Raw genomic sequence first — 20,278 nt, 5'->3', positions numbered from 1 at the left:
AGAAAGAACTTCAGTCCCTGCTGGGGTCGCTCAATTACACCATGAGGATCATTCCCCAGGGTAGATTTTTAATTTCACAATCACTTTCTTTATTTCCAAACCTCCCACCTCCCCTCTTACGACTCCCGCACCAAGACAGACACACACGTGACGGCCGATTTACGCATGTGGCGCACTTTTCTCACTTCTTGGAACGGGCACGCCATGTTTATCCTCCCAATTTCTGACGATTCTCCTACACTCTGGACAGATGCAGCAGCCACCACTGGTTTTGCGGCCATCTGGGGGGACAGGTGGCTTTGGGGCCCTTGGCCTAGAGAAGTTAGATCCCTTCCTGGCTTCTCTACGAAATCGGCCTTGTTCGAACTGTACCCTATTGTAGCTGCTGCCATTGGCTGGGGGACAGACTGGGCGGGTCACTCCATCAGATGCTAGTCTGACAACCTTGCCACTTGCCTCATCGTCAATAAAGGCTTGGTCTTCCTCTTTGGTAATAATGAGGTTTTTGAGGAAACTCACATGGGTGGTGGCCACCAGACAATTTTTCATCACCTGTATTCACGTTCCGGGGGTCACGAATGTAGCTGCTGATCACTTGTCTCGTTTTCACTTTAAGGCTTTCCTACAGACTCAACCCACGGTTTCCAGTCTGGCTATCCCCACCCCTCCTTTCCAGGACATGCTCCTGGACTAACTATGCTATTGGCTCAAGCACGCACGCTTTCCCACCAGGCACTTTCAGTCATCTCCAGGAAATCCTACGATAGAGCATTTCACATTTTTACCAGATTCATAGCAGATTTTCAGGTTTGGGACCCATTTGCTTTGGAGACCATGTTGGGGTGCGCTTCCTTTTGCCACTTTATCTTGAAATTATCTTTTAACACTATAAAATTGTATTTAACGGGCATACAACACCACATGTTATTATGACACCCTAACAAGACAGGTTTACTTTCATCTTACCAGATAAAAACACTACTGAAAAGGTATCCAACAGTCACAAACAAAGCAACCCCATAAAATACTTCCCATCCAAAACAGTATATTCCAGTCATTGGATACTGCGCCATTCGAACATACAACCAACATGGTAATTAAAACAGTCACATATCTTGCTTTTTATAAATTCCTACTTCCAAGGAAATTTACCTCCAGTAATGTCACCACCACAGACTACCTTAAAATAGCCGATATCCACAAATCCATTGACCATTACATTCTTTCTCTTCACAATTCCAAAACCGGACAAATGGGATGCACTGTTAACATATCCCTTTTTCCTACCTCCAGCAAATGGTGCACGGTTAAAGTTTTCGATGCATACTTCAATACCTTTCACAAACAACCACATCAACCACTATTAGAACTACACGGTTCCACCCTTACCACTGACAAATTCATGCTCTATGTCCGTATGCTGTTCACTAGACTTGGCCTAAACGCACATCATTACTCAGGACATTCTTTCTTCATAGAGGCAGCGTCCTCCACTTCCTCCAAACAATTTCCTGCTCATCTAATCAAAACAGTGGGACGCTGGAAATCTTCTCCCTACACCTTATACATACCAAACTCAGTTAATGAATTACAACAGGCATTTCGTGATTTGACCAAATAATTGATGTTTTGTAGTATGAATAAATCTTGTTTGGTACACTTCCTTTTTGCCCTCTTTATTACAGGCCTACTGCATTGTTTGTTCCGGCACACCACAACCGACTGGTGTCACTATCCATTGTTATATTATATAAGTATTATGTGTTATCTTACCATCATGACAAATATTGCCCTGACCACAAATTTAAGGCTAGGCCTGTAGTTGTGGGAGGGGCTTGGGTTCCCTTTAGAAAGGCTACCAATCCTCTCCCACTTTACCATTGTTGGTCTGGTGAGTGCCCTCCCACCACTCCCTTTACTCACATCACCCTCTAAGGTAGGCCGTCTTTATTACAGGCCTACTGCATTGTCGGTTCCTGCACATCACAACCGACTGGTGTCGCTATCCATTGTTATATTATATAAATATTATGTGTTATCTTACCATCACGGCAAATATTGCCCTGACCACAAATATATATTGTATGTATATATATATATATATATATATATATATATATATATATATATATATATAAATAATACTGTCCAATGCTTGCACTCCTGTAGAATTATACGGATAATGCCCGGTGCTTGTCAGCAGAATGAATGGAAATCAAAAGTAGGAAAAGCACTCCAAGGACTTCTTTAAATGTTGAAAAATAAATAACTTAACTTTATTCGGCAACTGCCATGAGAAATCAACGTTTCAGTCCTGTGTCAGGACTTTCGTCAGGATAACAGTGCATTGTAATTGTAACAGAATATATAGCAAAGTTAAACAGTTCTTAATCAAATTAAAATCAAATTCAGTACATAAGATTCAGCTGGGACTTACCCCTCACCCTGTGTACCGATCTGCCTGGGCGCCAGAAAATCGCGGGCAAAATTGATTCCGTTTTGTGTATTCTGCAGCTGGACGAATTGCTGCTGTGTGTGCTCTGTGCGTCGGCCGTTACCATGGTGACCGGCCGGGACGCGAGTCAGCGTTCGTTTACATATTGTCATGGCGACCAGCCGATCGTGGAGCGATCGGTGTGCAGGACAGTTCTGTACACAGGAGGCAGGGGTTAAGGCATATTCTAACGGCACGTCTGCTCTAAGTATTATGAACATAGAGCTGCATGACAGGACGACAGCATAGCAAGATATTAGTGGCATGTATAGACAGTCACTTAACAGTGAGACAATAAGGCAAGCATAGTCTGCCAACATTTGGAAACTGTACTGTATAAACATATATACACTATAGAACGTATGGCTAATAAATATATACATGGTTTCATAATAGTCCACATTTGATCATCAAGTACATCCAGACTGAATCTGTGGGGTATTTGAACCCTATATTGAAAAATAGGTACTAGCCTCAAGGTGTCTAGATCTAATCCTACACACCCAATCTTTGTAAACATTATGTGTCCAGCCTGGTGTCGTGGGTCTATAGGCATGAGTGGAGGGACACAGGACTCACCCTGTGGGATATGTTTTACAATGTAGTTTACAATCTAGTTTAAATAGTTTACCACCCCTTGAGATTAATGAGGGTCCACTGTCCCACATATGGTGTCTAAAGGGCATTGGGACTATGTGGGTGTAGATGAGGGTTGGTGCAAGACCCATGTGGGGGTATATATGTACTCAGGTACAATAGTGTCAGCCCTCGGAGGAAAGTTTGACCTTGTTATCCAGAACAAAGTGTACGTAGTACAGGACACTATGGGGGGTCGTATTGTGGCGAATACTTATGTGGGCAGTATTGCTGGGTTATTGCGAGTGGTCTAACCCCAGGGTATTGCAAGTCAGTGGGTCGGGCACCATATAGGATAATCAAGTTAGGGTGCCGTGGGGTACTAGTAAGAAGGAGAAAGTTTATCTATATACACATGACTATATACATAAAGTCTGTTGCAGACAAGTGTCGCCAGAGTGTCCAATCATAAGAAGATACCCAACGTATACTTCTCATTGAGGCCCTTGGGTTGGACAGTATCCAAAGTACGGATCCAGTGGAGTTCTCTTTGTAATAAAAGTTTTTTCCGGTCACCGCCTCTCAGTGGCTGTGGGATGTGGTCTATCGCTGTGAACTTCATAGAGGGCAGGGGGTGGCCCTTCTCCCAAAAATGCTTGGCAACTGGTAGTTCTGACCCCTTATCTCTGTATGCTATGCGTATACTTGATCGATGATTGCGCATCCTCTCTCTCAATGGAAGGTCCGTTTTACCTACATAGGCTAGTCCACATGGGCAGACTAACTTATACACCACATGATCAATGGTACAGGTCAGTCTATGTCTAATGGTGTATTTTCTGCCCATATGCGGGTGGGTGAAGGTTTTGCACGGAATCATATGGCTGCAAGTTACGCATCCAAGGCATCTGTAACATCCCAGGTTTGAGTGGGTAGTTGGTTGGTTGTAGCAATGTGTGGGGTCGGTTTTGACCAACAAATCCCTTAGGTTCTTACCCCTGCGGTAGCACATCATTGGTGGCTGTCGGAATTGGCTCGGTAGGCTGGTGTCATTTGTCATCATACGCCAATTGCGGTTGGTGGATTCCCTGATGTGGTCGGAGATTGTTGTATATGTGATGGGAAATGTTAGTCTCCCCAACTTGGAGTTCCGTGTTGGACTTTCTTCAAGGCTTTTATTCAATGCTTGCTGTAGTAAAACGGGACTGTATCCCCGATTAAGGAATTTGTCCCACATTTCCTTTAGCTGGTGTTGCCTGTTGGTCTCATTGGAGTTATTTCTGATTACTCTCATAAATTGAGACTGTGGGAGGGAGTTCTTTAAGTGCCTTGGATGGTAGCTGTCGGATGCAGGATAGTATTTCTATCAGTTGGCTTGCTATACAATGTAAATGCAATTTTGCTGTTTTCTTTGTACAGTCGTATATCGAGAAAGTCTATTGTTTGTTAATTCGTCGTCATGGTGAGACGGACCGGTGTGTCCGTTTCGTTGATGTATTCCAACAATTGCTCGGGGGTGGAACCACCTTTTTTCCAAATTATGATGATGTCATCTATAAAGCGTTTGTAAAACAATATATTCTCTTGAAATGGGGTAAGTATGTATTGCTGTTCAAAGATATACATGAAACTGTTGGCGTACATGGGCGCCATGGCCGCTCCCATCGATATCCCAGCAACCTGTTGGTACCACGTATGCTCGAATCTGAAGTACCGTATTTTTCGCTCCATAAGACGCACCTCACCATAAGACGCACCTAGTTTTTAGAGGAAGAAACCCAGAAAAAAAATATTCTGAACAACCTGCCCCATAGTGTTTCTTACTATGGGACAGTTTGTTCAGAATATTTTTTTCTCCCCTGTCCCATAGTGCCCCCCCCTCCCATAGTCTTCTCCTCTCTCCCATAGTCTTCTCCCCCCTCCCATAGTCTTCTCCTCTCTCCCATAGTCTTCTCCTCTCTCCCATAGTCTTCATCCACCCCCTCCCCATAGCCTTCATCCCCTCCCTCCCTCCCCATAGTCTTCATCCCCCCTCCCTCCCCATAGTCTTCATCCCCCCTCCCTCCCCATAGTCTTCATCCCCCCCTCCCTCCCCATAGTCTTCATCCCCCCTCCCTCCCCATAGTCTTCATCCCCCCCTCCCTCCCCATAGTCTTCATCCCCCCCTCCCTCCCCATAGTCTTCATCCCCCCCTCCCCATAGTCTTCATCCCCCCCTTTCCATAGTCTTCATCCCCCCCTCCCTCCCCATAGTCTTCATCCCCCCCTCCCTCCCCATAGTCTTCATCCCCCCCTCCCTCCCCATAGTCTTCATCCCCCCCTCCCTCCCCATAGTCTTCATCCCCCCCTCCCTCCCCATAGTCTTCATCCCCCCTCCCCATAGTCTTCATCCCCCCTCCCCATAGTCTTCACCCCCCCTCCCTCCCTCCCCATAGTCTTCATCCCCCCCTCCCTCCCTCCCTCCCCATAGTCTTCATCCCCCCCTCCCTCCCTCCCCATAGTCTTCATCCCCCCTCCCTCCCTCCCCATAGTCTTCATCCCCCCCTCCCTCCCCATAGTCTTCATCCCCCCCTCCCCATAGTCTTCATCCCCCCTCCCTCCCCATAGTCTTCATCCCCCCTCCCTCCCCATAGTCTTCATCCCCCCCTCCCTCCCCATAGTCTTCATCCCCCCCTCCCTCCCCATAGTCTTCATCCCCCCTCCCTCCCCATAGTCTTCATCCCCCCCTCCCTCCCCATAGTCTTCATCCCCCCCTCCCTCCCCATAGTCTTCATCCCCCCCTCCCTCCCCATAGTCTTCATCCCCCCCTCCCTCCCCATAGTCTTCACCCCCCCTCCCTCCCCATAGTCTTCACCCCCCCTCCCTCCCCATAGTCTTCACCCCCCCTCCCTCCCCATAGTCTTCATCCCCCCCCTCCCCATAGTCTTCTCTTCTCTCCCATATTGTCCCCCTCCCCTTGTCCCATAATTACTTACCTGTCTTGTAGCGTTGGCCGGCAGCACAGGGCGCACCGCGGTACTGGAACTTCAATTCCAGGTTCCGGTTTCCGGCGGGACTGAAAGGAAGTGTGCACACTTCCTTTCAGTCCCGCCGGAAACCGGAACCTGGAATTGAAGTTCCAGTACCGCGGTGCGCCCTGTGCTGCCGGCCAACGCTACAAGACAGGTAAGTAAAACTTCATATTCGCTCCATAAGACGCACAGACATTTCCCCTCACTTTTGAGGGGAAAAAAAGTGCGTCTTATGGAGCGAAAAATACGGTAATTCTGGTTCAACACCAAGTGTAGTAGTTCCAATGTATACTCTACTGGTGGTCCAAGGAACAATGGTGATGATGTGAGTATTTGTCTCATTGCATCTATGCCCATACCATGTGGAATGATTGTGTATAGACTCTTGACGTCACAGGTGATAAACGTGGTACCCTCTTCTAAGTCGTCCAGTAATTGCAATTCTGTTAATAGGCTTGGTGTGTCCTTGATGCACGTTCTCAATTCTTCAACCGGTTTCTTGAATAGAAAGTCTAGCCACTTGGCTATGGGCTCCAAAACTCCTCCAATTGCTGAGACTATTGGTCTGCCTGGGGGTAAAGTTGGGTGTTTATGTATTTTGGGCAAGGTGTAGATCACCGGTGTCCTGGGTTTTGTTTGTAGGAGATATTTATACAGTTCTTCTGAGATATAGGCTACCTCCAGTCCTCGTTGTAGTGTTTGTTGGACCTTGTTCATAATTGCCTGTGTGGGGTCAGCCGTAAGCTTGGAATAGGTGGTGGTGTCTTGTAACTGGTTCAGAATTTCTTGTCTGTAGTCACTGTAGTCCAACAAGACTATCCCCCCTCCCTTATCTGCTGGGCGAATTACAAGGTTCGGGTCTCTGGCCAGTGAGGTAATAATTTTACGTTCTTCCTTGGTGGTATTTGATCTTGGTTTCTTAGTCTTGGTGAGATGGTCCTGTGTCTCCTGGTTCAGTGACCTTCAGAAAGTTTTTATGGTTGGTTGATTAGGGAGTGGGTCCCATGTGCTTTTTGGTTTAAATTGGTTTGTCGGTGTGTACTCTGTGACACTTGTTTTGAAGAAATCCTTCAATCTTAGTGATCTCCCAAATCTGTAATTCTCAATTTCTTGGGTTAGTGGGACCGGGTGGTTTGTGGGTACAAATGAGAGCCCCTTCATTAGTAGTTGGTTTTCAGTGTGGCTCAATTTTCGTGTTGACAGGTTGAAGACCGGGATCACCTCCGTCTTGGTGGTTTGCCTCTCAGACCGGTATATGCCGCCCCTCTGTCCTCGTCTTGTGATGTAGCGTCTGGCTCTAGGTCTTGTTTGGAGCGTAGACGTGTGGTGGTTCCTATTTGTGTTGTGCCTCTCTCTAAAAAAAAAAAAAGGCTTGTAGTCTGGGTCTTTTCAGGTCTTTGTTAGGTGTCAGAATCAGAGGTGGATACACCTGAGGTCTTGTCTATCGTGAATTGTCTCGGTCTTCTTATTGGTCGTCGGTTCCTACTGAAGCGTGGAGCCTCATTCTGGCCGCTCAGCCACTGATAGACTCTATGTTCTGTGTAATCGTTTTTCACTTTCTCTTGCTTCTCGCGTTGGAATCTGATCAAGTCTGTCTTATATTCTTTGACGTTCTGTTCCAATCTTAGGAGAGTCGGTGCTGCTTCTGTGGATGTCAACAGTATCACCTCCTTGGCTTCTAGTTGGGTAATTCTTTGTCTGATCTTGATGAGGTCCTCTTTAACATCCTCTATTATAATGAGGATTAGCTCCAGTGAGCATTTATTCAAAACTGCTATCCACTTTTTGCAGACTTTCGGCTTGGCTCGTCCTATTGTAGGGATGTTTTTGATTCTGAATCCCCTCGGTATCTGTAACCTTCTGTGGTAGTCTGACAAGAACAGTCTTTGTAAATCAAGGTCTGTCTCTTTCTTTTTCAGACGAATGAGGTCCAGGTATATCTCTTTAAGCGTAGTTGTCTGTGGTAGATCTGTGGTTAGGGAATCCCATCTGATCCGGTCACCGTCTTCTTCTGTGTGTTGGAAGATTTCTGCTTGTTCCAATAGACCTCCCGCTTGTGAAAAAAACTCTTCCATAGGTGCTTTATACTCAAAATGAATGATATGTACTGAAGATAGTCTCTGTAGGTATACAGAAGTGGTGGCTTCTACTGTCTATGTCAATTCTGTACGTATCACAGGTGAATGAGAACAGTAGTGCACTGTTAAAAATGATGGATGGTTGCACAATTGGATTGTGCATTGTCTCTTTCCAGCTGTAGTCCTCATTCCATTTTCAATATAGGTGATAGGAAGAGGGTCGATATGAAGATGTCGATATTACAGGTGCATAGCTGGTCTATTGCTATCTAGACCAAATTATACAATACTGTCCAATGCTTGCACTCCTGTTGAATTATACGGATAATGCCCGGTGCTTGTCAGCAGAATGAATGGAAATCAAAAGTAGGAAAAGCACTCCAAGGACTTCTTTAAATGTTGAAAAATAAATAACTTAACTTTATTCGGCAACTGCCATGAGAAATCAACGTTTCAGTCCTGTGTCAGGACTTTCGTCAGGATAACAGTGCATTGTAATTGTAACAGAATATATAGCAAAGTTAAACAGTTCTTAATCAAATTAAAATCAAATTCAGTACATAAGATTCAGCTGGGACTTACCCCTCACCCTGTGTACCGATCTGCCTGGGCGCCAGAAAATCGCGGGCAAAATTGATTCCGTTTTGTGTATTCTGCAGCTGGACGAATTGCTGCTGTGTGTGCTCTGTGCGTCGGCCGTTACCATGGTGACCGGCCGGGACGCGAGTCAGCGTTCGTTTACATATTGTCATGGCGACCAGCCGATCGTGGAGCGATCGGTGTGCAGGACAGTTCTGTACACAGGAGGCAGGGGTTAAGGCATATTCTAACGGCACGTCTGCTCTAAGTATTATGAACATAGAGCTGCATGACAGGACGACAGCATAGCAAGATATTAGTGGCATGTATAGACAGTCACTTAACAGTGAGACAATAAGGCAAGCATAGTCTGCCAACATTTGGAAACTGTACTGTATAAACATATATACACTATAGAACGTATGGCTAATAAATATATACATGGTTTCATAATAGTCCACATTTGATCATCAAGTACATCCAGACTGAATCTGTGGGGTATTTGAACCCTATATTGAAAAATAGGTACTAGCCTCAAGGTGTCTAGATCTAATCCTACACACCCAATCTTTGTAAACATTATGTGTCCAGCCTGGTGTCGTGGGTCTATAGGCATGAGTGGAGGGACACAGGACTCACCCTGTGGGATATGTTTTACAATGTAGTTTACAATCTAGTTTAAATAGTTTACCACCCCTTGAGATTAATGAGGGTCACATATCTTGCTTTTTATAAATTCCTACTTCCAAGGAAATTTACCTCCAGTAATGTCACCACCACAGACTACCTTAAAATAGCCGATATCCACAAATCCATTGACCATTACATTCTTTCTCTTCACAATTCCAAAACCGGACAAATGGGATGCACTGTTAACATATCCCTTTTTCCTACCTCCAGCAAATGGTGCACGGTTAAAGTTTTCGATGCATACTTCAATACCTTTCACAAACAACCACATCAACCACTATTAGAACTACACGGTTCCACCCTTACCACTGACAAATTCATGCTCTATGTCCGTATGCTGTTCACTAGACTTGGCCTAAACGCACATCATTACTCAGGACATTCTTTCTTCATAGAGGCAGCGTCCTCCACTTCCTCCAAACAATTTCCTGCTCATCTAATCAAAACAGTGGGACGCTGGAAATCTTCTCCCTACACCTTATACATACCAAACTCAGTTAATGAATTACAACAGGCATTTCGTGATTTGACCAAATAATTGATGTTTTGTAGTATGAATAAATCTTGTTTGGTACACTTCCTTTTTGCCCTCTTTATTACAGGCCTACTGCATTGTTTGTTCCGGCACACCACAACCGACTGGTGTCACTATCCATTGTTATATTATATAAGTATTATGTGTTATCTTACCATCATGACAAATATTGCCCTGACCACAAATTTAAGGCTAGGCCTGTAGTTGTGGGAGGGGCTTGGGTTCCCTTTAGAAAGGCTACCAATCCTCTCCCACTTTACCATTGTTGGTCTGGTGAGTGCCCCTCCCACCACTCCCTTTACTCACATCACCCTCTAAGGTAGGCCGTCTTTATTACAGGCCTACTGCATTGTCGGTTCCTGCACACCACAACCGACTGGTGTCGCTATCCATTGTTATATTATATAAATATTATGTGTTATCTTACCATCACGGCAAATATTGCCCTGACCACAAATATATATATATATATATATATTACAGCACGTGATCTACCCCCTTTTTGCCTTGTTCATTCTGGGCAATGTTCAATAAATGTTTTTTAGTCATAAACACATACTTATAAATAGATATTAGAAAATACATATCAAATGAAATAGTTATTAAATAATTAAATATCCAATCTTTTAGAAATTATATGAATTAAATAAAATACATTTGATTGAAATAGGTCCTAACATGTTTCTTTAATAGTGCACACATATCTGTTGGCTTGGAAGAATTCTTGTTTCTTTCTTTGAGATTTCTTTTTTCTTTACTTAACATTATCCAGGTCTCCCAAAAGTCTCAATGTTGGTGGGACAGTTCTGATTATGTTCCATGTTGTCATGCATCCATGGACACTAGGGCACTGTCCTTCTCTGCTTTGTCCTGTATGTTGGGGACTGGCCAGTTAATCAGCCTGTCATGCTTGATGCTAGGCTAAAACACTGCTTCAGTGGGCAGACCTGCCCCTTTTCAAGTCAGAGGTACCCTTTTTTTTTTTTTTTTTTTTTTTTTACTATTTTCAAGTTCCAAGGCTCAAAGTCATCAAGGATGTATGGCTTTCTCTGACGATGGGCCAATCCAATGCGCTGCATTGGGGAATCAATGAGAATATGCTGCGACTGCTGTGTACGCACCCAAGCTTCCCCATAGGAAATTATTGTATTCAGTGCTTTCCTATGAGCTTCCACGTCATATGACGGTTTACAGTGCAATGGAAGCACCTCTAGTGGCTGAGGTGGATTTAGCCCTGCAATATAAACATTGTAGTTATATGAAAAAAAAGCAGTGGCTCACACCAAGAGACTCAGGTATGACTGGCCCCAGACTGACAGAAGCGCAGTGTGAAGCACTCAAAGTGAGTGCTGCTACAACAATATAAAGAGGCATTTAAAGGACCACTCCACACTCCAAAAGCATTTCATTTTGCAAAAGTGCTTTATGTGTGAGTAGTATCCTAGTTTAACCCCAGTCTATAAAGTGCAGATTTCTATGAGAAATCAGCACGGTTATAAATTAACTAGGGAAGCGTGTTTGACTCTTCCCACAAAGACCTAAGACTAGCTTCTCCATACCTCAGACCAAACCTGCACATGAGCACAAATTCAGAAACTTCCCTGTGAAAAGACTGAAATTGTCTTCCAAATAAAAGGGGAAGGCTTACTAAGGGCGCCGTTCATAAGATCTGATAAGCTTTGCAAGCTATTTTAAGATTTACTCCTGATGAATACATGCGTGAAAAATTCCTGCATGTATTCATTGGGGTATATATACTAAACAGTAATTTTATTTTTTGCCTATTTGACAGTGGAGTGTTCTTTTAAGTGCCTATTGTGCAATGCGTGCAAGCAGCATAAATCCCCTCTCACATCTGGGAGCCCCAGAGAATCCCCTCTGTCAGTGGCCTAAGACTGACCAAATTACATAACTGTTCCACTCGTCCTAATGTGATGAGAGGAGCTGCAGCTGAAAGATAAACTATTTATCCCCTAGACACCAGGTGGACAGAGGTTTAGGGGATAAAATCAGACCAGAATGAGACTCTCCTGGTTGGTTTAGCTTCTTGACTACAGTGATTTTTTTTTTCTCCTAAAATGACAGGCAGTTTGCCAACTGATTCCCTTTAATTAAAGCAGGGTCCGGTTAATTATACATTCACCACATAAAGTATATGGGTTGCTTCACTATATGACGTCAGAATTCAAAAACGAAACAACCAAACAAAAAATGTGTTTGTTAGCAATTAAGTTACATTGTATGTTGAGGGTTGCTTTAAAACAGCATGACTATTGACTAAAGTGTCCTGTAAGACTCCCCCCTCCACCCCAGCTGGGCAGTGAAGGGGAAATGCGGGACTGCTATGAGTGATACACCGTGGGCAGTGCTGCGAGGCGGAGGGCGGGATCCATTCTCTGTCTAGAGTGGTGCTAATCTAAAGTTTCTAAACGAAAGTTCTAAGCGGGAATCTAGAACGTCGGAGTGGAATTACATGCCAGAACCATGGTCCAGGAGCTAGGGCCAGCCTCCCGCACAGCTTGGCCGTGATGGGGGCTGAGCACTTTAGCTGTACATTTATTGCTCCAGGCAGGGTTTTCGTGGATGTAGTAGGACATCCCTGAGACGGAGAAAAAGTAAACTTCCTGGCAGCAGCAGCCCCACGTTTACCGCTGGCGATAAAGGAGGAGGTATCGGCAAGGAAGGGGGGCTGGAAGGGAGATGGCGGTGGATGGTGGAGGAGGTGATCCTCAGTGCCCGGTGGACAGAAATGAGGACAAGGTGAGGAAGAAGAAGAGAAGAAAAAGTAAGGATGGCAGGACGAGGAGTGTGTGCTCTAGCTTGCTCTATGATTCCTGTGGGAAGGCAGCCTCGGAGAACCCCAACCGACATTATGCCGGTAACTCCATCAAGACCACCAAGTACACGGCGCTCTCATTCCTACCCAAAAACTTGTTCGAACAGTTCCATCGCCTGGCCAATGTCTACTTCGTCTTCATCGCTCTTCTTAACTTTGTCCCAGCCGTCAATGCCTTCAAACCCGAGCTGGCTCTGGCCCCGGTCATCTTCATCCTGGCTGTCACCGCCATCAAGGACCTGTGGGAGGACTACCGGCGCTACCGGTCCGACAAGGAGATCAACCACATGGACTGCCTGGTGTACAGCAGGTAGGAAGGGATGTCTGACCTCAACTTTCAGGGGAAACCCCTAGTATCACAGCAGTCCCACCATAGTAACGCTTACATGAGGCACCAAAGCCAGAATTCTACCAACGATGCCCCTTACTATAGCCATCACTTCATAGAGGGCCATATAGCACAGTGATAACATAGTGGTGAGGAAGGAAATATGCCTCCAGGCTGTACAGGTGGATGATAACTGTCCAGACCTGCTCTGCAGACAGATGTGTGTTTACATTGAGACTATTACAGATCCATAGAATTTTCGTAGTTATCTTGGCAAGTGATGACCACATGTTTTAGGGGTGACTGGAGATAGAACCCCGCTTCATCTCATTGTAGAATTAAAATGTCAGTTATATTTGTAAGGGTTTTATTTCTATACCTTTTGGCGACATTGCTTTTTTTGCCACATGGATAACTTTTTAAATAGAGTACATACCGTGGTAAACTGTAGTGCAAGAAATTGGCCGATGTCTGCACTCACAGGGTTAATCAGAGAGCCCACCCAGGCCCGTCCCCTGTGAGGATTTAGACAAGAAGTTGCTTCAGTAAAAGCTGCCACGTTTTGTGCTACACTTTCTAAGTACCCTCCATTCATCTTAGAAGGGGGTGGAGCACTTGAGTGTTTACTCTCCCCCGCCCCATCTCTTTTTGGCACTTTGTGACCTTACATGCTACCAGTAGCCAGCTGGGGCAATGTTTATTTTAGCCCAGTTGAAGAGGGCCACGATGGCTGGGGTCCCCATACTGACAGCACGTGTCAGACGGTGGGTAGGGACCCTCCTACCATGAGATGCAGAGAACAGGCCCACTCTCCGGGCTTCTGTGCAGTCTGGATGCCCTGCAGGGATAGCTGAAGACACATGTGTAGCTTCCACAATAAAACATCCTTCTTTTGTGTTTCTGCAGTCCGTTTGCTGAGCTCTAAATTAGGTTCACATTGTTTTTTTTGTGTTTGTCTTTGTGTTTTTCCCTCCAGTGGAAAATGTAGCTTTACACCTCATTCTGCTTGTTGTATAACTGGATGTGTTCGCAAGAAACCGAGGGGCTGCCAAACCCTATAAATGTGATTTTCATAAAAAAAAATTCCACTTGTTTGGTCCAAATGCAACCTGGATCTCCCCTCAGTGTTGAAGTTCGTGTATGAAAACAAATATTCCATTTGTATGTCTTGGTGTTTATTAGGTCAACAGACCACTGTGGTTTTTAGGGTGTTGGTGCTAGCTTTGTTTCACCATTAATTGTGAAAATCTGCTTTTTAGAACACATAAATAAAAAACATACTTTTACTCAATCAGGGCTTGTATGGAAACTAACAAAACTGTCGCAGTATCAATGCCTCACAATTAGGTGGCAAGTTTATCTGTCTTTATTTTACCTTTGTCACAGTATTTTGCCAAATTCTACTTTAACCACTGAAGTACGAAGGTTCTTTTCACATTCATTCTTCCACAATTTCCCCCTTTGTTTATGTGCACTCATACATGTTGTATATCTTATATTGCACATGCACAGCAAAACACCACCGTTGCCAATCAGCATCTCCTCATAGAGATACTTCTCTAGGGGGAATGTTAATCGGACTCTCCAGTGCCGGGAAAACACATCCGTTATTTCTGGCACTGCAGGACTCTGCAGTGCCCCTCTCCCTCCCATGTTGCTGAAGGGTTAAAACCCCTTAAGTGACTTACCTGAATCCTGCGCCGATGTCCCTCGGTGCTGGGTCAGTCTCCGCCTACTCTACTCCCCCGCCAACGTCAGCCGGCGGGGAAGACCTAATGCGCATGCTCGGCAATGGCCACACACGCGCATTAGACCTCCCCATAGGAAGGCATTTTTCAATGCTTTCTTATGGGGATTACGGCGACGCTGGAGGTAGTCACATAGCGTGAGGACGTTCAGCGTTGTTTAAAACACTTTTCGTGTTCTAAGAACACAGAAGTCCGTCTAGTGGCTGTCTGATACAGCCACTAGAGGAGGACTTAACCCTGCAAGGTAATTATTGCAGTTATAAAAACTGCAATAATTACATTTGCAGGGTTAAGGGTGGTGGGAGTCAGCACCCAGACCACTCCAATGGGCAGAAGTGGTCTGGGTGTCTGAAGTGTCCCTTTAAGTAACTCCATACAGAGTGCGGAGATGCTGCGGATTGGTGCACATTGACTGCCACTAGAGGAGTTACTAGGCAGTAATGTAAACGCTACCTTTTCTCTGAAAAGGCAGCGTTTACAGTGGTAAGACTGCAGGGACATGCTATAGACACCAAAACCACTACAATTAAGCTGTAGTGATTCTGGTGACTATAATGTCCCTTTAATTAACCTGTATACAGACATACCTTTACAAACCTTTAATAAATACTTTAAATTCAAATTTAACTCCCAATTTACCCCTTTAAGGACAGCCAGTGTGCTATGCCGTCCTTGGGGACCCGGCTATAGTCGGCAGGGGGCGACATAGCATGTCCCCGCTGTCCTTTCTACTTACCCGATCGCCAGCGATTGCGGTGTGGGGACTCACCTGGGCCATGTGATTCTTGCGGACCTCGCGATCACATGGACAGCATAGCTGTCCATAGCAAGCATAGCTGTCCATAGCAATGTCAGAAGGGGAAGTGCCTGTCACTACTTCCCCTGCTGCCTGTAAAAAAAAAAAAAAAAATCAAATAAAAATTTAACGTGTGTGTATATATATATATATATATATATATATATATATATATATATATATATATATATAATATTGTGTGTGTATTTTAATATTAACATACCGTATAAGCCAACCCGAATATAAGCCGAGGCCCTTCATTTTACCCCAAAAAACTGGGAAAACTTATTGACTCGAGTTAAAGACTAGGGTGGGAAATGCAGCAGCTACTGGTAAATTTCTAAATAAAATTAGATCCTAAAATAATTATATTAATTGAATATTTATTTGCAGTGTGTGTTTGTGTATGTGTTGCAGAGCCTTGGTGGGAGGTGGGCATTTTTATTATTATTTTTTTTAAATTATTATTTGAATTATTTTTTTTTTTTGTTATATTATTATTTTATTTTATTAATACTTTTTTTTGTCCCCCCCCCCTCCCTGCTTGATACATGGCAGGGAGGGGGGCTGTCACTCCCTGGTGGTCCAGTGGCATTGGCAGTTCAGTGGAGGGGGCTGGCAGAGAGCGCTTACCTTTCCTGCAGCTCCCTTCTCCTCCGCGCCGGTCCGGTCAGCTCCCTCTGCAAGTCCCAGTGTAAGTCTGGCGGCCGCCCTCTGACCCTGCGGCTCTCGCAAGACTTCCACTGGGAGCTGACAGGGGAGCTGATTGGACCGGCGCGGAGGAGAAGGGAGCTGCAGGAAAGGTAAGTAAACACTTCCTGCCAGCCCCCCTCCTACACAGCCCCATTGTCTGTATTATGGCAATGTAAATTGCCATAATACAGACATTGACTCGAGTATATACGGTATATTAATATCAAAGTACATGTAGAATGATATTGAAATAAATATGTAAATACATTCAAATATAAATAAATGTGTAATTTAGTTCTAACTGTATTTTAAAATTAATATATAGATATCAAAATACACGTAGAACAAAATAATATATATCTATATACATAAGTGTGTATGTAAACCGAGGCATTATTTTCAATGGATTTTCATTTGTAAACCGAAAATTATGTTAACCGAGGCATTTGTAAACCGAGGTCCCACTGTATATATAATTTTTTTTTTAAATATAATAATTTCACATAATTATGTAATTTTATTAATTACAATTTGCAACATGGGGGGTACTGTTTTACTCAGGAGACTTCGCTGAACACAAATATTAGTGTTTCAAAACAGTAAAATGTATTACAATGATGATATAGTCAGTGAAAGTGACGTTTTATGCATTTTTCACACACAAACGGCACTTACACTGACAATATTATTTGGTAGACAACCCAAAGTATTGCAAATGGGGTACTGTCCAGTCTTTGTTAGTAGCCACTTAGTCACAAACACTGGCCAAAATTGGCGTTCAAATTAGTTTTTTTTTTTTTTATTAATATTTCCACACACACACAAACAAATGGGAACGCTAACTTTGGCCGGTGTTTCTGACTAAGTGGCTAGTAACAAAGACTGGACAATACCCCATTTGCAATACCCTGGTTTGTCTACTATTGCAAATGGTATGCCATCATGGGGGTAATTCTCATTCCTGGGCTACCATACGGTCTCAAAGGCAATGTAACCAATCTGGAGAATTTCAATGTGAAAACACTGAAAAATGTAGCGTGCTATATATGACCCTGTAACATCCCAAACCACCATAAAACCTGTACATAGGAGGGGGGGGGGGGTACTGTTTTACACGTGAGACATCACTGAATACAAATATATGTATTTTATTGCAGTAAAAACAGTATTATGACATTCACAGTTAGAATGTCACGTAGAACTAAATTTGTTTTTAAAAAATTTTTTTTATGTTTTATTCATATTAAATTATGTTTCATACCTAAAATATTTGATGTTGAATGAAAGCCTTGTTTCTCTTAAATAAAATGATATATAATAAGTGTGGGTGCACAGGCCATTTTCTAGCTACCTGTTGCAAGAGAACTGTGCAATTGGTATTTTTAGCTCTCAACTACTCCTGTTGTAAACATGAGCAGCCAAAGAGTGAGTAAGGTGGATTCTAGTTAAGATTTGTTTTAGCACAACAGCATGTTAGTATAGATTGAACTTACATTTAATAGTTTAGGGCACATAAATGCTTTCTTATGGACTGCTTGAATGCGCACGCGGCTATTGCCGCCCATGCACATTCGGCGGATGATGTCGGAAGAGGGAGGATAGTCTCCAGCGCCGAGGGAGCCCGTCGCTGGAGAAAGGAAATAATTTAACCCCTTCCTCCCCCTCCAGCCGGGCGGGAGGGGAACCCTGAGGGGGGACGGGGGGGGACCTAAAGACCCTATAGTGCCAGGAAAACGAGTTTTTGTTTTCCTGGCACTATAGTGGTCCTTTTTAATTTCCTCAATTTGCGTCCTATTCACTGTGTGGTTGCATTTGAGCACTTGATAATGGCTTTATTTAGGGGCAATTTTTATAATTTGCTAAGCTTTTTGAGGACATTTCTATGCTCCTCAGTTCAACATCCGATAAACATATCGAGAAAACTAGATACTAGGTTTTCCAGATGGGGGCCATTGACTATTCTCAAACATCAGAACACTCAAATAGATTTACAGTGAAAGATTGTGACCCTTTATGGAGCACTTTAATATGACATTTTTTATTTTATTTATTGGTTTTTTTTTTTTTATATTTTTTTACAATTAAGTAGCCATACCCCCAATAAAACATACATTAATGTATTGCTGCATTTGTTCATTAGGGATATATCTAAAAGCAGCTTACAAAATCAGCAGTCCTCCCTTTATTCCCTGCAACAGAGGAAAATTTTATATATACCTGCCAAAGATGGGGTACATTGATGTTTGTGGCAGGCTTATGCAATGTATGATCATATAGTGTAACTAAACCCCCATTATTTTTTGCCTAGATTAGGTGTTTTTAATAAAACTAGTCGAATCTGTCAGCATCAAAGTAGCTGTTTAGTTGATAAGTGAGTGCGCTGGATTTCTATTTTTACTATATATATCCCTCTCCCGTGATAAGAATACCTCCAAACAGAGCTGATTTTGAGATGCAAGTGCACATTAGTACACAGGGAGCTTTTCGCCTAAAAAAATAAATAAATAAATAAAAGCTCTCCTAACTAAAAGCCAGGAAAAGGTTTCTAATATTTTGTTATAAAAGTGATGATTTGAAATATAAATTGGCACTTCTATACACTGCAATTAATAGGAAGTTCTCCTCACACTTACAGCACTTTGGCAAGCTGAGTGTTAATTTAAAGTAGTTAGTTGGGTTCTACTGGCAGACCTTCATTACTATAGCAGTAAGACACCCTCTTTTGTTGTTGTGTGTTTTTTTTATTTTTTTATTCTGTATAGAGTTAGTGCAGTGGTTCCCAAACAGTGTGCCGCGGCGCCCTGGGCATCCTCTTGTGCTATGATCACGAGAGTGACCCATTCACTCTCACTATGATCAAAGCACCGTGAACGGTGCCTCACTCTACCCTGCCGGCTCTGCAGGACCATAGGGGAGATCAGAAATCTTTCACCGGCCCGCTAGCATTGTAATGCTGGCAGCCAGCAAGGGAGGGAGAGAGGACCTCTTATTGTGGTATTTTTTTCTTCTTTTAAATGTAGTCTCCTCCTTTACTGTATTGATTCTCTTTATGTATTTAAGGGAAGGCACCACAGCACTTCTGGCACCATAATCACCATGTAGTGCTGTAGTGTTTTTTTTTGTGCCTGGATTGTTTTTTTAAATAATCTACTAGCGTCCCCCCCACCCCCATAAGGTTCTGGATTTGACCTTGACAGGGAAACATTTCTGCTAAACAGGGGCCCAGTATATGCCGCATGCTGTACATTTATACAATCTAGAATGTTTTTTGACTTGGGGCGCCTTGGAAAAAATATTGAAATATTATTAAGAGCGCCTTGAACCTAAAGTTTGGAAACCACTGCATTACTGTGTAGGTGACCAGTCAGCTTGCAGGCTTTACATTGAGTGCTCTGCCTGCATGTATTCTTTTTGCTTTTTTGGCCTCTCTTTCTTATTTTAAGATCAGGGAAAGGGAAAATTAACAATGTTATTTCAAAAGATATACTCGTTTTCTTTGATTTCTGAGTTTGCGTGATATTCATTAATGTCAGAATGAGTTATATGTGTGAACAAAGTTTTTGTTTTGTTGACTTTTTCATATTGCAATACTTTCTTTAGTTCGTACCAAATATACTTTGTTAGGTCTCAGAAATTCACATCCTCAGGGCTGTCTTAAGAGCCCATTGGACTTGTTACTGACCATTATTATGGTCCTAATTACAGAAAAAAATACCTCCCAAGTGTCATGTAACTGGTGGAGGTGGTGCCGGAGGGAAACTCACAGGATTCTTAAATAAGACTACACATATATCCTATGCTTGTCTCTAGCTTTCATCTCACAGACAAATCCATACCCCAACATCGACATTCTGTGAAGTGGAGTGTCTATGGCTGAGGTCAAAATGAGGACGAGTGACGAGGTGAAAGGAACTT

At 43.4% G+C, this 20,278-nt stretch overlaps 1 protein-coding gene across 1 annotated transcript in view; it reads left to right on the top strand.

Annotated features, from left to right (window-relative positions):
• Positions 1-12,373: 12,373 nt before the first annotated feature.
• ATP10A (ATPase phospholipid transporting 10A (putative)) overlaps positions 12,374-20,278 on the top strand; it is a 184,986-nt gene continuing 177,081 nt past the window's right edge. The window contains exon 1 of the mRNA XM_063459159.1: positions 12,374-13,108. Coding sequence (XP_063315229.1) covers positions 12,663-13,108 — 446 coding nt within the window. The 5' untranslated portion in view covers positions 12,374-12,662. The remainder of the gene's footprint in view (positions 13,109-20,278) is intronic.

This window comes from Pelobates fuscus, chromosome 1 (genome assembly GCF_036172605.1).
Source record: "Pelobates fuscus isolate aPelFus1 chromosome 1, aPelFus1.pri, whole genome shotgun sequence".
NCBI classification, from domain to species: Eukaryota; Metazoa; Chordata; class Amphibia; order Anura; family Pelobatidae; genus Pelobates; species Pelobates fuscus.
This window is presented reverse-complemented; position numbering and strand designations above follow the sequence as displayed.